At 33.1% G+C, this 19,316-nt stretch overlaps 4 protein-coding genes and 1 long non-coding RNA gene across 5 annotated transcripts in view; 4 read left to right on the top strand and 1 right to left on the bottom strand.

The window, feature by feature from the left end:
* LOC119831440 (eukaryotic translation initiation factor 3 subunit G-like) overlaps positions 1-114 on the bottom strand; it is a 9,072-nt gene extending 8,958 nt beyond the window's left edge. Inside the window, exon 1 of the mRNA XM_038354778.1 lies at positions 46-114. The gene's annotated coding sequence lies outside the window, so the exon portion shown is untranslated. The remainder of the gene's footprint in view (positions 1-45) is intronic.
* The window catches only part of LOC119831442, a 7,919-nt gene extending 2,164 nt beyond the window's left edge, over positions 1-5,755 (top strand). The window contains exon 2 of the long non-coding RNA XR_005287889.1: positions 5,541-5,755. This is a non-coding gene — a long non-coding RNA (uncharacterized LOC119831442). The remainder of the gene's footprint in view (positions 1-5,540) is intronic.
* LOC119831439 (band 4.1-like protein 5) lies at positions 473-5,755 on the top strand. The gene is made up of 2 exons (XM_038354776.1): positions 473-709; positions 2,865-5,755. Exon 2 carries the CDS (start codon positions 2,879-2,881, stop codon positions 4,391-4,393), a length of 1,515 nt encoding a protein of 504 aa, XP_038210704.1. The 5' UTR covers positions 473-709; positions 2,865-2,878; the 3' UTR covers positions 4,394-5,755.
* Positions 5,756-7,034: 1,279 nt separating this feature from the next.
* Positions 7,035-14,544, top strand: LOC119831285 (adenylate kinase 7-like). The gene is made up of 17 exons (XM_038354586.1): positions 7,035-7,055; positions 7,476-7,719; positions 8,511-8,666; positions 8,735-8,880; positions 9,209-9,336; positions 9,484-9,636; positions 10,212-10,293; positions 10,373-10,459; positions 10,536-10,694; positions 11,247-11,366; positions 11,766-11,956; positions 12,216-12,307; positions 12,382-12,492; positions 12,564-12,845; positions 13,176-13,303; positions 13,688-13,846; positions 14,341-14,544. The coding sequence occupies exons 1-17, from the start codon at positions 7,035-7,037 to the stop codon at positions 14,542-14,544; spliced, it is 2,463 nt and encodes an 820-aa protein (XP_038210514.1).
* A 621-nt stretch (positions 14,545-15,165) lies between these two features.
* On the top strand, positions 15,166-18,884 carry LOC119831287 (sodium channel protein Nach-like). The gene is made up of 11 exons (XM_038354589.1): positions 15,166-15,383; positions 15,459-15,556; positions 15,630-15,732; positions 15,816-15,990; positions 16,121-16,266; positions 16,535-16,634; positions 16,708-16,984; positions 17,189-17,327; positions 17,410-17,516; positions 18,203-18,386; positions 18,601-18,884. The coding sequence occupies exons 1-11, from the start codon at positions 15,166-15,168 to the stop codon at positions 18,710-18,712; spliced, it is 1,659 nt and encodes a 552-aa protein (XP_038210517.1). The 3' UTR covers positions 18,713-18,884.
* Positions 18,885-19,316: the final 432 nt, after the last annotated feature.

Genomic DNA, 19,316 nt, shown 5'->3' on the forward strand with positions numbered 1-19,316 from the left:
AATATTATTATAATATCACTGTCGATTTGTCAATCATAACCTCACTTTTTATTTAAAAATAGAGCTGTAATATATTTGATACACGAATCGTCAATATTTATGAATCTTTATAGGATTTGTTGTTTTTTTAGAAATGTTCAATTGCCTTTAGTGTTTTAAAAAACAAAAACTAAATTATTACTATCAAATTTAACACTAGCCTTCATCACTTTAAGCCATAAAGACTAGAGGAGAGAAAAAAGGCATCGGTCTGTAATAGATAACAGAAAAATGTAACTAGCATAGTTTTTAGTTTTTCCAAGTATAAAGCGTTGATATAATCATTTATCAAGCCTGATATTTTATGACTTTGCTTAAACATTAATACCGACATAATAAACGCATACGTTAAATGCTGTTACAGAAAAATAATGACTTTATGAATAACAGCCAAAGATAATAGAGTAAAAATAATAAAGGGAAATGGCGACGTCTATGGTGGCTGATTACTTGATTAGTTGATAGTTTGAACCACAGAGAATAATAATTATTGTCGAACGTTTATGTGTAAAACAGTAATAAAAACAGGTTTTGTGATTTTTATGTTCAGTGTGAATGAGATTTACAATAATTTTACAATGAATAAATAGCAACTTAGAATAAAGTCTTTTGTGCTATGTGACATTAATATGTGAAACTGATGAGTGTTGAATTCGATGTTCTTTTTTCGGTATGTATTCCTAAGAGTATCTAGCATATTTATGTATGCCATTACTTAAAAACATTTATATTTACAATTGAAAACGTTAAGATATAACACAACTACTTCTATACCGAATATTTGAAAACAAAAGTGTAAACTTAATTAATATTTGACGTATGTAAGATTTGGTTAAATTAACACAAGTTATTAATTGAATATACCTTGCTGATTTCTTAATTTTGTGTGTTAGTTAACTTTGAATATAATTTGGAGCTAATACCTGACGTAATTTATGGTAAATGTATACATATTTATACATTTCAAACTTGCGTCCAGGGTATATTCATTTTCGTAAACTGTAATTAAAGGTTGATTGTATGTCAGGATTAAAAAACGAGAATGTGGACTTTTGGATCCGAAATTATCGATACCTGAGAAGTTGGATACTTTTGTTGCAAACCAAAGTATTTTTGTACTCAATACATATTTATTTTGATACCTTCCTAGATATCAATACTTTGTGTTTCATGTATATCATTGTCCCTCTTGGTGGAGGTTTATGTTTAGTATTAAGCAAATTTAATAGTTTGATACATGTAGCTAGCTGTGTTCTTTAAGAGATAGATTCAATATTTCTCAAAATTAATTATTGTATTTCATAGAATTTTATTTATCTAAGGTAAGGTAAAACTTGCAGATTCTTATTAAAACATCCCTGTTTTTATTTATTTTTTTTTAGATGTTTATTTCAGATAATGATTATCCATATTAAAACAGTTACTGTTATAGTATGTACTCAATATGTAGTAGTATCATCAATCAATCAATCAATACTTTTTATATTTATTTTATACTAGCTGTGCCCTCCGGTTTCACCCGCGTAAGTCCGTATCCCGTAGGAATATCTGTGTTGTTTTTGCGTGAAAGAACAACAAACACACACACATACTTACAAACTTTCGCATTTATAATATTAGTAGGATAGTATAGGGACTGATTGTAAGAAATCCCAGCACAATGAAATGTAACAATGTTCTTCAATCACTTTCAATTCTATAAGATGATGTTATTAATGTCAGGGCTAAGGTATACTATGCTGTTTGATATTCTCTTAAGAATGAGTAGGTGTTTGGCTTTTTATTTCCTGCCTTTTGGAATGGCCCTTGTATAACTGTAATATTTAAACCACAATCTTAATGAAGCAGTCAAAATTGATAAAGTTTTGCCTTATTCACAAAAAATTATATAATAATATATTCCTGTAAATATAATGAAAGTTAGATCATTTGATATAGATCCTTAAGGAAAAATAAGATAAATGTAATCTAAAGAAAATAAAGTATGGAAATAAAGTGCTTTCACTTTATTTCCATACTTAGGAAGTAGGATTCATCACATGTAGCAAATTATTAAAATGTTATTGATAAGTTATCTTTATATTATTTTACAAAGTGGCATATGGCTTGCCTTATATGATTCATCACAAATACGTTTTAGAGCAGACTGGAGAGATTACACAAATATAAATGTATAGTATGTAATATTATAAATACTAATCTGTTTGTCCTTCTTTCACATTGGATCAGAGTGGTTTTATAAAATGATTTTTTTGTCTGGAAATTCTAGAGAGAGACATAGGCAAACAACTACTCAATAATACAGTAATGGTGAAAACACCAGTTCTTGATAAAATGAGCTGACAATTTCTTATCTCCCATAGCAAGTAATATGGAAAATGGCATAAAAAATACAAACATAAAATTCACAAGGTGTCATTGTATAGGTCTTAAAAAATGAAATAGTGGTATCCAAACATGATGTCAAAATTAATAACTAAAGAGAATATGCACCTCTTGTCATCATCATCATCGGCTCATAAATGTTCCCACTGGTGGGACATACGCCTCTTATATGGGTTCAATTTCTACCACTCTGGCCATGTGATGGTTGACAGATATCACACGTTGTCGAACTTTTATATTCTTGGACATGTCGGTATCCTCACGAAATCTAATGATTTCCTCACCGTTTTAAGAAGTTTTAATGTTATCAAAATGCAGGAATAAATTATTACATTACAATATTTGCCATTATTTACTTAATAAAAAAATCTTTTAAATAAAAATTAAATACTTAGATATAAGTAATAGTGTCCCTTAAATAATATTAATTATTGTTGCAGGTACATCATCAAACATGTTAAGATTTCTGAGTCGAAAAGGTCGATCGTCTAGCCAGACGCGCAAGAAACAAAGTCAAAAATCATCAACCAATAAAAATTTGATTCAATGCAAGGTAATGTTACTTGACGATACCGATTTAACTATAAATCTTACTAAAAAAGCTAGTGCCGCCGATTTGTATGAACAAGTGTTTTACTCACTGGATTTAATAGAAAAAGATTATTTTGGATTACAATTCACAGATACTAATAATGTGCAACACTGGCTAGATCCAACAAAAACCATTAAAAAGCAAGTGAAAATCGGACCGCCCTACACATTGAGGTTAAAAGTTAAATTTTATTCATCTGAACCTAACAATCTTAGAGAAGAACTGACAAGATATCAGTTTTTCTTACAATTAAAAAAAGATATTTTAGAGAGCAAGTTAGAATGCCCACATACAACAGCTGTAGAATTGGCTGCACTGGCACTACAATCAGAGTTGGGTGATTATGATGAAACCATTCACACACCAGCCACAGTGTCAGAATTCCGTTTTGTGCCTAACCAAACTGAAGAGATGGAAATTGAAATATTAGAAGAGTATAAGAAATATAAAGGTCTTACACCTGCACAAGCAGAAGTAAACTATCTTAATAAAGTTAAATGGCTGGAAATGTATGGGGTGGACATGCACATAGTTCTGGGAAAAGATGGCTGCGAGTATCATTTAGGGTTAACACCGACAGGAATACTTGTTTTTGAAGGTCCCCAAAAAATCGGATTATTCTTTTGGCCGAAAATTACAAAATTAAATTTCAAAAAGAAAAAGTTAACCTTAGTAGTAGTAGAAGATGATGACCAAGGGCGTGAACAAGAACACACATTCGTGTTTCGTCTACACAACGAAAAAGCTTGCAAACATCTTTGGAAGTGTGCTGTTCAATACCACACATTCTTTCGCTTACGTGCTCCAGTTAAAGGCCCATCGGCTAGGCAAAACTTCTTTAGGATGGGATCAAGGTTTCAATATTCAGGAAAAACCGAATACCAAACAACTCAACAAAATCGTGCGCGTCGAACAGTTCAATTTGAAAGACGACCGAGCCAACGTTTTGCTCGTAGACAAAGTCATGTTTTGCGAGAAAGAGAAAAACAAATTGTAACCGCTAAACCTGAAAGTACTCCACAAGTTGAAACTTCTGAAATAGCCCCGAGTACTTCTGTTGAGGAAACTTCAACACTAAGCACGAATGAGAACCCTGTTATTACAACAACTGAAACTGCTCTTGAGCCTTTAACTAGAAAAGATAGTGCCAAATCTCAAAAGTCTACAGACGAAAAAGAAGAAAACACAGATGAAAAAAACCCTGAGGTTGAACCTTGGTTATATACATTGGTCTTTAGACACTGCCGAAGTTTAGATTTAAAAACTTCTGCGAGTTTTCAGAAAACGGCCAACCCGATTTGGATACGTCCGGCGATCTCTTTTACTTTTGAGTCTGTTGCGAATGACAAACAATCCAAGATAGATATACCTACTTAATATAATATTTGTCTTTAAATTATAATTTCAATTGTAAATATTAATTCATGGAAATATGTATATTATACATATTATTAGTTTACGGAAAGTTTGTGGCCTAATGATGAGGCCGTGAGTTAGGAGTGAGCATTAAAATGTGCAACATTATAACAAAATGTATTATAATAGGGATCTCAGTCCTAAACCTTGTATCAGAATTGTGTAAGCTTAAGTAAAAAATACACAACATCTATTGGAATTAGGTCATTTGATGGTTTCGTAATGAATTGAAATTTAATTATTATATTATTATTTAGAATTATTGCCTATTAACCTGATAAAAAACAATACTCATAATACCTGTTGACAACGTAATAAGTATTCGTTGAATCACAACACAGGATTACTAAATATTCGCCACAGCATTGAATATGACGTCAAATCGGACGGTGGTTAATCACACTTACTTTTTAATTATAATAATAAACATTGATGTGCTGTTATTAGTACAGTGTGTTAAAAATGATTTCTCGAACAATACCTAGCAAATAAAAATCTCAGGTTTGTTAGGACTGATTTTCAAGCAACAAATGGTCACTAGTCCCTGGCGGAAAGGTGTCTCCATTTAAAGATGTCTATTGAGCTCTATTCAATGTTATTACAAACAATGTTTTCCGTCTAATAGTTATGCCCGATTTTAATCGAAATGAATGGTGCATTTTAAACAGATCATTACCGTAAAGGACTTTCGCTATAGATTATAGAGAGATGCGAGATGATTTCTACACAAGACTTTGTTGCAAGTTATATAATAGTGTTTCAAAAGCACTTTGTTGTAAATTTTGAGATATCGATGCCTACTACAATTTAAGACAATTAATTTATTCGTTGTGGTAAATGCAGGACGGTAAATGAGTACAAGATTACCTTCTTAAACTAAAAGAATATCTTCTAATAGTTCTATCAGGAATCAAATATTATATATTATTATTATATTCCATTTAATCATTACTATTCTATTTAAATTGATTGCGGCAAACTTCTAGTATGTACCTATATTTGAAATAAGTTCGGTTAATCAAATTTAAATAATATTGACGTTCTCCTATATATTTATTTTCCAACTGAGACTGTGGTTCAAATGTACGAACTTTTCTAGAGCATAGAGGTACTTAAGGATCTTATCGTATTATGATTTTGATGTCTATGAAGTAGCTGAGAAACTCGCGATGCAGAGATTATCACGAGTTTATCAAAATTTTTATCTAGAAAATTCCGGTTGAACCGTGTCAAGATCTAAATTACTTGTACTGTCATCACATAGACACAATACCTTAAAGTATCCAACCAGAGCTATGTTATTTCACGACATCATAAAATTCATATTATTGAATAAAAAGTGCCCCTTACTGTTCTGTGGATAAATTAAAATCATATGATGCTCAAAATATATTGTTTTTCATGTCCAATAAATATTTGACGTATCAATGAATAACGTATAACTTTCAAAGACAAATGAAAATGAAAACATTCCATTGAAGCTAAGTGATAATTTCACATAATTCATTCCAATTGTGTAGGTACTTTGTACTTAATATTCTATAAAATTAGTGTTAACGAAACCGTCCTTTTAACATATCTAGGTTTAAATATAAATGATTAAAGACAATAACTATTAGTACAATGTGGTCTACAGTATTAAAAATAATTCGAATAATTTCGGTGCCATAGCAAATAAATGCTAAATTTTGTATTTATACAATACAAGCACATCTCACATATAGATTTTGGAACGAATTCAATGAAACTAATTAACAAGTGAATGTTTAATATTTTAATAAATGAATTCTATTATTACTATATTTTACAATAATAATAGTTTAGGAATACAATGTAAAATGTAAAGATAAAGTTTTAAAGCGACAAAACATGCAATATGTTTTAAATTATGGTTATATTATTATCTGTACTTAAATATTTTACTTAAAATTATAATGGTGCTTAAAAATTATTTTATGAATAAATATACATAGATACATGTTATATTGCCATGACAAGGTACTCTAATTAGGAAACAGTTTACATGCATTCATTTATACGAATCCAATTAGGGCACTTAGGCTAGCAAGCCAATATAGAAGTAATTTTATTGTTGTTGCTTGTATGCTTTCGTTTATACTATTTAAGAAAGTATTTACATTGTTTCGATGTATTTGCGTTGTCTAAGCTATTACGTGTGAATACGCAGTTTTTTAAATTTTATTATGTCATTACGATACATGTTAAGCTTTATTAATTAGATTTAAGAATCATTTAAATTTGTTTTCTACTTAGGTAAAATGATATTCATATTATTTTACTTGTATTTTATTTTATAACTAAAGTCTTAAAATTGTTTGTAACAGTATATTCGATCAAATAAAATTTCGAAATAACTTATCCTGTTTCACTGTTCACTGGGCCTTATTTTTAGTTGCAATTAATTTTAAGGTACTAATTGTAGAGAGTTCAACCATTGTATGGAAAACATTAAACGCTATTGAGAAAATCTTAGTAGCTAGATAATTGACATTTCTAAATTTTGATGTTGAGGTTTTCGTTCATCTTTTTTAGTTTCAAAACCATCTCATAAAAATTCTATTTAAAACGTCGCAAAGACCAAATGACGTCACGAATTCATATGGTCAGGAATACATTTTTTCCTGTGCTGTTGACATTACTGTAAATGTTATTGTAATAGACTTTAAAACTTTTTTTCTATCTGGTCAAAAGCACAGTGACATCTTTATTCTATTGTATGTATCTTTCAAAGTGTATAGTTTCTGTGTTCACAATAGCAAAAGAAAGTATTTGGTTTTTTTCGTGGTCTTAAAAATGAAATGTTGTCAAAAGAAGTAGATTTCAAAAGCTAGGTAACCTACTTATACAAAATAAAAAAATCACAAACAGTATATATAAAACTGGGCACATTTTATTAGTCCTAGCCAAATAATTAAAAACTATATTGGACACAGCTTTTCATTTGTCGTTTTGTCAAAACATTTTGCTTAAGTAGCTTGTCAAATTGCTTGTCAACAAAAATAAGTGAACCGTCGAGTCTAAGAAAAGGTCAATGGATAAAATATCTTCGGAGAAATCGACATCTGAAACAGATGTTTTGTTTTCCTTTAAACGCTATTTCATGAATAACGTAGATTCATATCAAGGAGAATACATATTGAAGGAAGTCTCGAAAGTGTTGGAGAAAAATGCGACGGAATCTGTTAAACAAAGTTCCCAAACTGTTTTTGGGGAAGAGGTGGACATAGCGCTAGCACCACAACCAGAACAATTCTATGAAATTATAGGTACAAATTTGTTAATATCTTATAGTACTGTTTTTTATCTTAAATACATTTAGTATCAATGTCATATGTACTATTTACACGCTTTTTATTAGTTTTATATTAAATCGTGTCCTCTTAAAATCCAATATGTTGCATGACACTTGACGAAGTAATCGACGTGGAGTTTTATTTACTACGTCACGCTTTAGTCATCTTACGCCTAACGCTTTAAATAACTTTATTAGTATTAATTAGTTAATAATATATTATGTCATATAATAAATTACATAATTTCTACCTATACTAGCTATCGCTAATAACTACGAAGCGATATGTTAATATGTTTATTAGCGATAGAATTTATCTTGGTTAAAAGCTTCATCATCATCATCATCATCATCAGCTCATATATGTTCTCACTGCTGGGACACAGGCCTCCTATGAGGGTTCAGGCCATAATCCACCACGCTGGCCAAATGCGGGTTGGCAGATGTCACATGTCGTCGAACTTTTTGATTCTTGGACATGCCGGTTTCCTCACGATGTTTACCTTCACCGTTTTTAAGCAGCGATGATGGTAACCCCATGTGCAGATAAATTGAAAAATCAATTTTTTTCCTGCACTTCCGCCCGGTCCCGAACCTCGATTTATCGATTTTGAAGATCTCACCACCGAGCCACTGCTTCTAAAAAGCTTAGGCTTAGGTATTTATCTATTTGGTGTGTCACAAAATACATAACCCACGCGACGATTAAGAAATAATAAAATGCTTTTGCTATTTGAAATCAGAACTTTAAAAATTGGTTGTCAGGTACCGTTACTGATTCAAAGATCAAGGCTGTCGATAATGTCGCACGCATCGTATCAAAATCCGAATGTTTGCCAATCATGTTAACCTGTGGGACTCTTATCTTGGATATCAGCTATGATAGGGATGAACTCTCCTATGTTATGGATTTTTTGAAGCGTTAGTATGATGAACCGCTATTTCTGTAGGATTTTTTATTTCTGTTATTTATCGTTGCAAATTTTTAGTTCTAAAAGATTTATTAGAAAAACAAGCTGGTACTCAAGCTCCACCCAGTACTGACGACGACGGCGGCGCGGGAGAGTCCAAAAAGCGTTATTTAATACTGATATCCACTGTTATGACTTGGGCTCTCACCAAACCATTGGATCCGGTAAAGTTAACTTATCTTATTCTTGTGGTATAAAAATGTTTTATTTACTATTAGTAGTTACTTAGTTTGTCTAAATTATAAAAGTTATTAGCTAAGCGGAGACCATTCAATGAAATAAAGTTGAGTTAGTTACCCTACTTATAACTCAAGAACGGCTTAACGGATTTTAATTTAATGATTATTAATTGGATTAGATTCTCCGCTTGGATTAGTGTTCCCTACCTTTAAAATAAATAAAAGATTAAAAAGTTACCTACCCGGCCGTAGCCGAACGAACAGTTACTATATGTATAGTTATATGCCATAAACGCATAAAATTATCTTCCAGGACACCGCAGATATGCCATTTATTGAGACGGATTTCCGCAAAAGAAAAACTCATCCTAATTATAAAATGCATTACGATATTGAAAATGAAGTTATTGGAATTGCAAGAAAGTATAAAAGTCAAATTGGGTATGATTTGGAAAGTACCTATTTATGATTTTACGATTGGATAAAAGTAGAATATGGTATAGAAATTAATACTCTGAGTATTATCTATGTCATAGCTGCTGGTTTTACCCGTTTACATAATTTATATGGGTTTATCTTGGTCATTAGTGCAATAGTGGTCGGTACGGGTGTTACGTATGGAGGCCGGGAAGACGTACTTTTTTATTGGTTCCAGAAAACGTGGGAATGTGAACCGTTGCTCCCGATTCTGGGACGTGGTGTGAATGTCATACCTCTTATTAATGCACAAGATTTAGCTCAGTAAGTATTAAAAAATATTTAATTTTTTACATATTGGGCAATATTTGGCAAAGGCCGGTAGGTCGCCTGATGGAGAGCGCTTCCACCGCCTATGAACATTTGCAGAGAAGTAAGGCTAATTTCAGACCATACGACTGTGCAAATGGTTTTCCGACTTGATGTGAGCGTGGGATAAATAATGGATTTATAAGGGGAATAAAAAAAGGACTAGGAAGGGTAAGGAAAAGGATTCGGGCCTCCGGATGTTGATAGGGATCTATTTATGTAATAGGTTATTTTATATCAAACACAAATCTAATCAAAATTAGATGAATTTTTATGGCTTTGTCGTCTGCAAATGACGGCCATGATTAGATTAAAAACACAATGGTATAATAAGCTTTACCTACTTATTCGTTCATGAATTTTTCATACCTAATGCTAATCACTGTGAGTAATAGTGCATAATTTACTCAAAGAACAATAGAATGTTCATAGTGTCGTGCAGAAACTATTTGAAGTGGGTAGGTACATTAACGCATGATGAGAGAAGAGACATGTTTGATAACATTATTTTAAGATCCCTTGTATTCTAGGATTGTGTATAATTTAATAACTGACTTCCCAAAGAAGCTTTACATATTAGCAGTTGAACAGAATGTCACTAAGCAAAGAGAGGTATTATATTTTAACTGATTTCAATACTTAAAATTTTTCATTTAATAAGAACTTATAATGAGAAATGGAATCTTCCTAGATCATTAAGCCTCTTGGTCGGATTGCTGGTTCGGGGATGTTTAAATGCATTCCACCTGAAGATGCGTTCTTAATACCCGAAATAGATGTAAGATTCTAACAGTGTCATTATTTATCCTTAACATCGACATTTAATAATTAAAATCATTATGTGTGATTTGTAGCAACGAATATATGATTTAGTAAATCTCAATTTAAACATGGAACCGACGTTCATTGTTGAGACAATGGGTTTACAATGGACTTCGGAACTCACATTTGCCGAGAATGTGCCCGCTCTTATGAAGCAATTCAAAAAGGAGAGAGGATTAAAACCATTCAAGGTGAATCGATCTAAACGAACTAAAGACTTTTAATTCATGTTATCTTTAAAGTGTTTATGAATACTTAGACATTCTTTTTAAACGTCTAACAATTAGGAAATTCGCTTCTATGTATGGATTAGAAAATTAACAATTTAACTTAAAATATTGACCGGTATTTTCGGTGTATGTATAAACGTTGATATATGAAATACTAACGACCCGCCCCGGCGTTGCTCAGATCCAATGATATCTAGAAATAAGCCTTCCTCTGGAATCAGACTATTTATTAAAAAAAACAACTAAATCTGTTATGTAATTCTAAAGATCTAAGCATAAAAGTATAAAGACGACGGAAAGCGACTTTGTTTTATACTAGGTATCTAGCAAATATATAATATAAATAACGTTCCTACTATAGGTAATATATTGTATACACTTACGGTATCGTTTACGTCAGAAATTACTGACAGAAAGTTCGAGTTAAATAATGGTCGGTTTGTTTAAATGTAATGCAATTATACTTATTTATTATAAAAAAATAATTGATTCCTAAATTGTACCTACCTGTAGGTTATCGTTTATGGACCTCCAATTGTTGGAAAAACAACATTGTCCAAGCTTATTTGTGAAGCTTATGGATTAGTTTACATTTCACCAGAAACTGTTGTTGAAGATCTTATAAAAGATTTAGTAAGCTTCCGTTTTTCTTTTTTGTAATTTTAAAAGTTTCAAAAACATAATAGCTATCCATTTCAACATCGAAAATGGTACAATAAGTTTAAAATTAATTAATGAATACCTATTCATTTAATTATTTAATGGCTAGTTAATGCATATTGCGATATTAACTGGCCGATTTAAGAAATCTATACAAGGTCCGCCCGGGTAGTCTTTTATCTTCATTGGTATAATATAACTTAAAATAATAAATATCCCATCTTTTAAGTTGGATCAAACTGCACATGATGTTCAATTTGATTTAAATCGGTTGAAAAGTTTAGGTGTCCATCGCGGACAAACAAGGTGACACGAAATTTATATTTATTAAGATATGATAAGATTTAAATTGATACAAGCATGTCCTGTTAGACATGGCGAGTTCACCATTGGGAGGTGGGTGAGACAGCTGATCTTGCTGTACCCACTGGTGAAGAGGAAGAACCAGTCCCCGCCGATGATGATGATGATGCCGGTGAAGAAGAAGGTGCACAGGAGACGGCACGACAGACCCTCGCTATGCTGCAGTCCGGGCGAATGCTTAGTGATGAAGAACTTCTCGGGTTAATTATTTTTAACACTTATACCTTATAATAGTGTCTGTATATTTTTAAAATTTAGGTTAAAACACATTGTCGTTGGTATGTGTGATATTCTGTTTATATATTGGTAGTAGGTACTATATGACCTGCTGAACTATCTATCTATATCTATATCTATATCTTTCTATCCATATTAATATAGGGGTAGCTTTATGTGATGCATTAAAGTGATATTAAAAAAAAGCTTTAAAGATTTGATAGTTATTCAAAATGATTACAGGTATTTACGTCAGAGACTGCTAAATCGCGAAGCTCTTAATAGAGGATGGGTTCTTGATGGCTTTCCAACAACATTAGGACAATGTTCAATTTGTAAGATTTCTTTAAAACGCACATATTTTATTTATATTACCCATTAAAGAAACTATAATAATATTTGGTCATAGTATTTGATAGAGGTGAAGAACAAGACTCCGAAGCGGGTGAAGAAACTGAAGAAGAGCCATTTGACGAAGACGTAGATTTGTATAGCAATGTATTGAAAAAGCTTTTACCAGGTAAACTATAACGGCTATGAGTCACAACCAACGTTGCACAAAAACCTCTTATTGTTCCATACATTTCACAGATATCGTTGTGTCCCTGGAAGCTACTGACGATTTTATCTGTGATAAAGCAATGCGCCAACCCGACGGTGACTCACGCCTTGATGAAGAAACTGTTCTTAAACGCCTCAGTGAATTCCGAATGAACGACGGCCGTGACGTCTCTCCACTGAATTTCTTTGATGAATTGGATGTACATCCACTTATTGTGCCGGTGAAAGAGCACGGTGACTATTCTATGAATAGCGCGTACGCTGCAGTTGCTCTGAGAATGGGACGTCCATGCCGTTATGGGAAACTCATCGGTTAGCTTTATACTTTTCGAATCAGCTATATGAATATATTTTATGATGATAATTGTAAAAAAATGCTATTTCGTATAATATTGAAAGAAATAGCCTTTGTTGCTTAACATGTCTCGATACCGACAAATTAGCGTCCTTAACGCTCTAATTAGATTTGTTCCAGGCAATTCTCTTTGCTCGGTATCTGGAAACACTTGAACCTAGATTACAATTTTTTTTTTATTTGGATGGGTATATACATTATAAGTCAACTCAATTGTACTCAATAATTAATAAAAACATACTTATATTAACATATTAACATTAGGATATGACAAATCTTTTATACAGCATTAATTGAAGCGGCTGAGAAAAAAGAGAAAAAGGAATTAGAGACACTTCGTACGAAAGAAGCAAAAGCATTGTTGGAACTTGAAAAAAAGATGCAAGAGGAACGTGAGGATAAAATGGAATATTGGGTAGGTACTATTCGTGAAGTAAAAAATTCATAGAAATAAAAGTTGTATTTACATCCTACTTCAAAAAAAGGGAAATAATTTAAAATAATTAATTAGGTAGGTAATAATAATGTTAATTGTACTATGTTTTTTTTGTCTACACATTAAAGCATCAGGTATGGGTTGTGAGTACATCAAATTTATACCTTTTCATCTAGTTATTCAAGAAAAAATAAACGAATTAACAGTTAATAAATATTTAGGCCATTGGTTTATATATTCCCACTTTTCGACTTAACCATCACTCCAGACCAGACAAGACAGCACCTACGATAGTCCATACGACTCCTAAGGATATCCAAGTCTTTATATATGTATTACCTGATAATAAATATTGCATCGTAGTCTGAATTGTACGGCTTAATGCAAGAGGAGGAGGAAGCTGCGCTGGCGGCTGCAAGTGAGCCGATGCGCAACTATCTCATTAATCACATATTCCCAACATTGACTCCGGCGCTATTGGAGGTTGCTAAACTGCGACCCGATGACCCTATTGACTTTTTGGTATTGTATTTCAATAACTTTTATGCAGAAAGTTCTACTATTACCTTTGTTTGCACTATATAATACATGTACATGTACCCATCGGAAACTTAAGATTTGCCTCTAATCTCTGAAAATTTTGTAAAATATAGGCATGATCAAAATATCACATTCGATTCAGAAGGAAGGAACCCGAGCACTTGACCAGCTATGTAGTCTTATACAAAGTAATTTATTATTGTGAATAAGCCTTGCTCTAACTATAAAAAGTCAATTCACATTTTTTTTTGTGTTATATCAAGGAATTGAGCTGGTGGTTCGCCTGATGGTTAGCGATCACCACCGCCCATGAATATACGCAGAGGTAGCGCCTCTGCTCTGCGAATGCACTGCCCACTTTTAAGGGGTAGGATAATGAAAGGATTGACGAAGGAAAAGAAGTAATGGATTGGGATGAGAAAAGAAAACGGCCCTCGGCTCCCCCAATAGATAATAGTTTTTTTAATTTGTTATAGGCCGAGTATTTATTTAAGCTGAATCCGACGGGTAAGATGCTTGAGCCTGGTTACAATTTAAAAGCGGAAATGTTACTTGGTAAAATAAAGATTTTGGATGATGCACTGAAAGAGCTGGATATAAAGATCGATCCGTTGCTACCACCTGAAGCTGCTGTCGAAGAAACGTCTAAAAAACGTATTAACAGTATGAGTGCTTTATAAATTTCAGACTATGTACCTTATATTAAATGTTCATTTAATAGGACGTGTTTTATTTGTCATTTAGATCTGAAAATATGTTAGTATTTAAATTGCATAAATATTTGCACTCGTCGTTACATAATATAAAAAGTTAGGTATAACTTAAGTGCGAATTAGATAATTGAGGCGATATAATTGCAGTATACCTAATTGTGATTCGATTGATAATGATATATTGGAATGTTGTTTAAAATTTCAGTGTATGGAGTATTTATATGTAAATACTTAGTATCAAACATTTATTGTACTAAACTAAATTAAATTATGATATGCTATACTCGATGGATATATATATAATAACTGATGTCCTGAATGGACGGGTCACTTCAATTTTGTGATGTTATCTATTCTCGCGTGACCTATGAAATTTGTTTTCATGCAATCACGTAGGTATGATGTTAATGACGGACTAATAGTGGATGTTGTGATTCTTTTTTCATAAGGACATAACATGTGAAAGCATCATTTTAGTAATTCTCCACAAAATCCATTATGTAACGATCTATATCAGCTTAAAATAATGAGTAAAGAATTAACGAGTTAAGTTTCAAAAAAAAATAGGTAGCGATAGAACCAAACACAATGAAGATACATCCGCAACTTTATTCAAAAAACCAACGTAAAGGTCTTAGAAATAGGAAAAATTGGTTCACAGAACCAGACGTTAACCAGCGTCAGGATGACGGTATGTTTTCATTATTGGCTACAAGTTTACGTCATCAGACCAAAGAATTTTTCAACAACTCAACTTTACATGGAGTTCGCTATATAGCTGAAAAGGAACGACCTTTTTGTGAAAAGTAAGTAATACAATTACCTTTTAAATGATACAATAGTGCAAAGATTAGAATATACAACTGTGGTGACTTTTACAGATTTATGTGGTTCAGTTTTACTGCTATTGGAGCAGTAGCAACTTGTATAATCATCGTTAGCTTATGGGAAAAATTTCAAACGAATCCTACAATAACAGGTATGTTGGAATGACCAAACTTCGTGTATATAGGGAAAACAGTATCTTGTCTAATATCACGTAATGTTCAAAGGGTTGGATACAGATTTTCATAATTGGGATGTGCCTTTTCCTGCCGTCACGATATGTGACAGAAATCCTATCGACGAAGAACTATTATCAGAATACATTAATACGTAAGTAAACTGTGTTTAGTTGTTATTTTTTTCACACACTTTGTGAAAGTGATTTTTTTGTGCCAAATAATAAAATTTTCTAGAATATGGGGTACAGAACCTCCGGCAAAAGCGGATGAGATGCTAAAATGGCTGTCTACACTGAGTTATCAATCAATAGCGCGAGCCTCTGAATTTGTTATGGATCCTGAACTTGTTGGCAAAAGTGATATCGATGCATCAATTCCGGCTCTTCATCCCAAGGATGCGGTTTTTAGCGTCTGTAATTTCCCATAACATTATAACCTTAGTTATAGTTTTGAATAAATAATTTTTTTAGTCGTTTAATAAATATTATATTGTATACTTACAATAACATGTAATTAACGGTATTGGTATTATGTTACAGATTGTACGACACTGCGAAAATGCATTCTATGATTGTGAATGGAAAGGAGATTCTGAAGAGTGTTGCGATTTAGTAGCTCCTGTGTTTACTGAAATGGGTTTTTGTTACGCTTTCAATTCTAAACACGCCGAAAAATCATGGCCATGGTAGGTAATTCATTTAAACAACGTCTTAGTTTAAAGAATGAAGTACCTGCACTAATTAATTGTTGACTTATATAAATGTCGATGCCAACTAGCTTAATCAGTCATTAAATGAGAGAGATCATGAGCCTAGGATTTTTATGTGATTGAGCAGCGCCGTTCAACTTATATAAGGCTCGCTACGGTTATAGATATATATATACATGTATAATGTACAAGTATACACTATATACATATATAAGTACTACTTCAAGAAGACTTTTTTTTTCAGGCAAACACAAACGGATCAATTTTCGGAGGCTTACATTCACGAAACTGATTCCAAATGGTCATTTATGTTTAACTCCTATCGCAACGACTCTACTATTGACGTACGGTACAAACATTTTGAAAATATTTCTACGTTATATCCTATAAAATTGGAAATGCAACTTATGTTTTCAGATTTTTATTCATTCTACAGAAGAAATGGCTGGATTGGAACAAAGCATCCAGCATTCTTGGGATAGACGTGTGGAAAAAGTTTCGTTTTCAGTGAAACATACATATACAACAGAAGACGCACGGCAACTCTCAGTTCGCCAACGCCGTTGTATTTTTGCAGATGAACAACGCTTGGAAACGTCGAATATTTATACGTACACGGCCTGCATGCGTCAATGTCGTATGCAACGCAGTCGGTCATATTGCAAATGTGTTCCACATTTCTACCCAAAAACTAGTAATTTATTTTGTTTTTGGACTTTCCCTTAACTAATTTAACAATGTAGTTAGTATTTACTCATTAACCCACATATTTATTACACACTGATTAATGCACAATACCTGAAAGCTCAACCCCAATGACTTTTATAATTATAATACCTGGATTAGAACAAGAACCTTCAAATGCTTCATAAAGTACCGAAATTTCATTTCTTTGCAGAGGGCTATCGATATTGCACTGTGAAAGAATTAGAATGCATATCGAAACACGTGGCTGCCATTACAGATGTGACACGTTGCAATTGTGAATTGGGTTGCACTCATACTGTTTATGAAGTAGAAAAGTTGACGGAAATCGAGTAATATTATTTCTGTGTTAATAAAAATAATATGTACTTACCTAATACGTAGCGATCAATAACTAATATAATTGTTTCGCAGCATAAGTAAAGGTCCAGTAGCAACTAATTCATTGGAGACTGAGTTTGTTTCTTGGCCCATGGTTCGGTATAAACGAGAAGTCTTATTTGGTTGGGTCGATTTATTGGGTAAGAAAAGTTTACAATCCAGAAACTCTTAAGTACTTAGTGAAATGATTGTTAAAAATATGTTAGGAATAATGTTTTGAGCAGGATTGAGAGTAGTATACATATTATCAGTAGCAGTTATATATTATGTTAACATCAGCGGGTTTAACGTAGAGTATTGACTTACATTTTGCGTTGTAATCCAATTTGATACAAAGCTATTTAATATAGACATTTGTCATTACTTATCTATTTCTGTATACCGCCATCTATGACTAAATACAATAAATAATATTGTATTTAATATCTGGCGTTCATGTAGGAGAAAATTCTTATCCGCTTACCACTCTTCTATAGAACGACCTTCCTGATGCAGCATGTCCTAATCTATATAATGTGACATGGGGTACTTTGAGAAAAGGTAAAAGTACTCTTTACTTAAAAGGTCGGCAACACAACTACAAGTCTCCTGGTTTTATGGGTGCTTATGGTCGGCGTTATGACGCGCCAGCTCGTTTGCTCGCTATTGCTAAAAAGTATATCGTATGTGTATCTACTTAGAAAAATGTTCTTACGCATCACCTGGACCCAAATGTAGTTAGTTAGGACTTATGACAGAGTTATATCCATGAAAACAGTAAACAGTTTCCAGCATTCATCAAATATTTGTTTTTTAATGAAAACCGATTTTTTTTGTGTGCGTATAGTATCGTTCGGCGGCATAGCAGGTCTGTTCCTCGGCTTCTCATTACTATCCGGGGTGGAGCTGGTATATTATTTCACGTTGCGTGCGTGCTGCGCGGCCGTGCGCGACGCAGACACGCTGCGCAAGGAGCGGGCCGAGAGACTGGCGCGCCCGAAACCGCCGCATGACCTTAGTCTCGTTCCTTGGTATGTATTGAAATGATATAACATTTTGTCATCATCATCATCATCAGCCCATATATGTTCCCACTGCTGGGACACAGGCCTCCTATGAGGGTTGATAAAATTTAAATACTTTTGATCTTGAATTGTTTTATTCCTCTTAATTAAAGGTGGTATTGATAAAGTTATGTTAGTTAATAATAATGTCGGAACAATTTATTGAATTTATTTTTTTTAGGTGGAAACAACCGCCGCCACCACCGATATCGAGACCACTGAAAGTCCGACCAAAGGATGTAAAGCCTTCAAAATATTCACCTCCGCCGGGTTATACTGAATATTTGCCTTAATGTTGTCTCAAAATTGTTACCAAATTGTGTAGTCTATATAATCTCTTGGTGACATTTACGTACGTAGTTTCTTGTGATGAAATCCTTTGTTATATTTTATTGCAATATTCCCTTGATCCGTACGCTTAATATATGTGACGATCATCATTTCATATGTGGTAGTCGAGCACGCTTCGGCACGAATTGGGTCAGCTCGCACCGGGGAAGTACCACACCCCCACAGAAGACCGGCGTGAAATAGCATTCTGCTGTGTTTCGTTCGGTGAGTGGGGGAGCCGGAGGCCCGTGTCCTTTTCCTTCCCCTTCCCAGTCCTTTCCTTTATTCCTCTCGCCAATCCTTCCTTAATCCCTTCCCAATTTAAAGTCGGCAATCCATTTGTAGAGGCGTAAGGTCTGTAATCGACTTTAAGCCTCTACAAATGTTCATGGGCGGTGGTAGCGCTTACTATCAGGCGTCCCACCAGCTCCATTGCCGTCTGTGACATAAAAAAAAAAAGAAAATCATCATAATATCTCCAAGAAATAGATAAGTATCTAATCTGAATACATTTTGAATAATGAAATATTCTAAATATTTTTAAGGCATATGGTTAATCTAATTAAA

Source organism: Zerene cesonia, chromosome 13, assembly GCF_012273895.1.
Source record: "Zerene cesonia ecotype Mississippi chromosome 13, Zerene_cesonia_1.1, whole genome shotgun sequence".
Taxonomy (NCBI): domain Eukaryota; kingdom Metazoa; phylum Arthropoda; class Insecta; order Lepidoptera; family Pieridae; genus Zerene; species Zerene cesonia.

What these genes read in the sequence shown, in the direction of transcription:
- LOC119831285 (XM_038354586.1), top strand. Translation starts at nt 7,035, where the DNA reads ATGACGTCACGAATTCATATG. An exon ending in CCGTTATGGGAAACTCATCG is followed by an intron (nt 12,846 to 13,175) that starts GTTAGCTTTATA and finishes TCTTTTATACAG; the next exon opens with CATTAATTGAAGCGGCTGAG. An exon ending in AGGATAAAATGGAATATTGG is followed by an intron (nt 13,304 to 13,687) that starts GTAGGTACTATT and finishes ATTGCATCGTAG; the next exon opens with TCTGAATTGTACGGCTTAAT.
- LOC119831287 (XM_038354589.1), top strand. Translation starts at nt 15,166, where the DNA reads ATGAAGATACATCCGCAACTTTATTCAAAAAACCAACGTAAAGGTCTT. An exon ending in TTATCAGAATACATTAATAC is followed by an intron (nt 15,733 to 15,815) that starts GTAAGTAAACTG and finishes AAAATTTTCTAG; the next exon opens with AATATGGGGTACAGAACCTC. An exon ending in GAAAAGTTGACGGAAATCGA is followed by an intron (nt 17,328 to 17,409) that starts GTAATATTATTT and finishes ATTGTTTCGCAG; the next exon opens with CATAAGTAAAGGTCCAGTAG.
- LOC119831439 (XM_038354776.1), top strand. Translation starts at nt 2,879, where the DNA reads ATGTTAAGATTTCTGAGTCGAAAAGGTCGATCGTCTAGCCAGACGCGC.